Raw genomic sequence first — 1,957 nt, 5'->3', positions numbered from 1 at the left:
TTAAAAAATATTTTTTTATTATAATTATAATTTTATTATTTCCGATTGTAACCAAACAAATCAAGTTTAGTGAAAATTTCTAAATAATTTTCTGTTTATTTACTATAGGTGTTCATTAATTAAGGGTCAATATTCATATTAGTATTACTTTTAACAGTCTTATTTCTCTAAGAGCAATTTTTCTTATAAGCGGATCATCTTCGCTTTCCACAAACTTCTTAATGGCCACAATTTCTCCAGTATCCCTGTTTTTACATTTGTAGACAACTCCGTAACTTCCTTCTCCTAACTTACTAATCTTTTCATAACGCTCCATGGTTTTAGATGGTGTTCTTGCACTATAAAAAAAATTAATATTGAATCAGTGACAAGCATTGAATGTAATAATTATATCGCACGCACTTCAGTGTCATAAGAAGAAGCTTTCTTGTTTAAATAATTAATTAATCTATAATCAGAAAAGGAGGTATGCACATTCATAATCGGAAAGCAAACATACAAAAATGTAACACGAGAGAGTTACAAGTATCTCCTTTATTCTTAAAAAAGTAACTATTAATTAGCATTTAGCATTAACAATAAAAAGTAATTATATATACATATAACCAAAAATAAAATAACATTAAGTTACTTGTTTAAGAAATTCCAAGCAAATTTTGAAAAATGTTTTGTATATAAGAAAAACTAGTAGAAATGTTAATCTGTATAAATAAAAAAAGTCGTGTTAGTTACACTATTTATAACTCAAGAACGGCTGAACCGATTTGGCTGAAAATTGGTGGGGAGGTACCTTACAACCAGGAGATGGACATAGGATACTTTTTTGATTCTGTTCCCCTGGAACGTGACATAAAACATAGGTTAAGAAAATGCAACTGACATGGAATAATAAAACGCAACTGACAGCAAAACGAAAAATTTATCAGTCAAAACATCAGTCTAGCCATTCAATCTCTGTTGGGGGGGGGGAGTGGTGAAGAGGAGTTGCAATGTTTAAATGGTCAGATTTACTTGAAACTTGGTCTTAATGGTCTCTCATTTAATTTCTAAAAGACCTATCTGGACATTTTAAAAAATTCAACCTCCAAAGCGGGTGGGTTAAGAACGTGTTGCAATTTTTATTTGGGACATACTTTATTTGTGGTTGAATTTACTTGAAACTTGATAGGTACATATGCTGCTTGATATTATTAATTAACTGAAAAGAGGTTGCAACGTTTCCATTGGATATATTTTATTTGTACTCGGATTTACTCGAAGGTTGCTCATTGTTGAAATTAAGCAAATACGTGTTTTGGCAATTTTTAAAAATCAACCCTTAATGATGAAATGTTGTTGCTACGTTTGTATTTGAAATCTAAGATGACAACATTACATAAAGTTAAAACGTTGTAAGGGTGAATTGGGAGTTCTCACTAAATAAAACAGTCAATTCCTTTGCTTTTTTTTAATTTAATTTCAAATAAAGCTGTAATAAATTTATTTTCCAATATATTAACTTTTGTCTACAAATATGAATCCGACGACATTATCCAAAATGTTTCGTACATTAATTTTTCATGATAAATATTGTTTAATGAGTAAAATGGGTTCAGGGTTCATGTGATCGCAGCGTATAATCTGTACAGTGCTGCACGGAAAAAATGACCATTTTATCCACTATGTATGTTTAATGAACAAGAGTCGAGACGTCGAGAGTATAATGAGCTTTTTTCTCCCTACCTACGATTTTGCCAGCGCGCATCCAAGACATTGGAAGGGGAACATCGCTAGAGAAAGTAAACGAAGTATACATCTGTAATTACTCATAGTTACGAGGGTGGATTGATAAGTTTCCGGCCTAACCAAGAGATGACGCCACTAGGCCTACCTTGAGGTGACATTCTATAGTACCATCCTTGGATAGCTTGTAGCTATAGTTTCAGCCCGATCTCCTTGCTAGTGTAGGTTTGACAGC

General features: G+C 32.0%; 1 protein-coding gene across 1 annotated transcript in view; it reads right to left on the bottom strand.

Annotated features, from left to right (window-relative positions):
- Nucleotides 1-861, bottom strand: part of LOC108742637 (cyclin-dependent kinase-like 1) — a 9,103-nt gene extending 8,242 nt beyond the window's left edge. The window contains exons 1-2 of the mRNA XM_025978048.1: nucleotides 791-861; nucleotides 149-338 (exon numbers count right to left, since the gene is read on the bottom strand). Coding sequence (XP_025833833.1) covers nucleotides 149-338; nucleotides 791-858 — 258 coding nt within the window. The 5' untranslated portion in view covers nucleotides 859-861. The remainder of the gene's footprint in view (nucleotides 1-148; nucleotides 339-790) is intronic.
- Nucleotides 862-1,957: the final 1,096 nt, after the last annotated feature.

Source organism: Agrilus planipennis, unplaced genomic scaffold (genome assembly GCF_000699045.2).
Source record: "Agrilus planipennis isolate EAB-ADULT unplaced genomic scaffold, Apla_2.0 scaffold343, whole genome shotgun sequence".
Classification (NCBI taxonomy): Eukaryota; Metazoa; Arthropoda; class Insecta; order Coleoptera; family Buprestidae; genus Agrilus; species Agrilus planipennis.
Note: the sequence above shows the minus strand (reverse complement) of the source record. Positions and strands in the feature narration are given on the sequence as shown.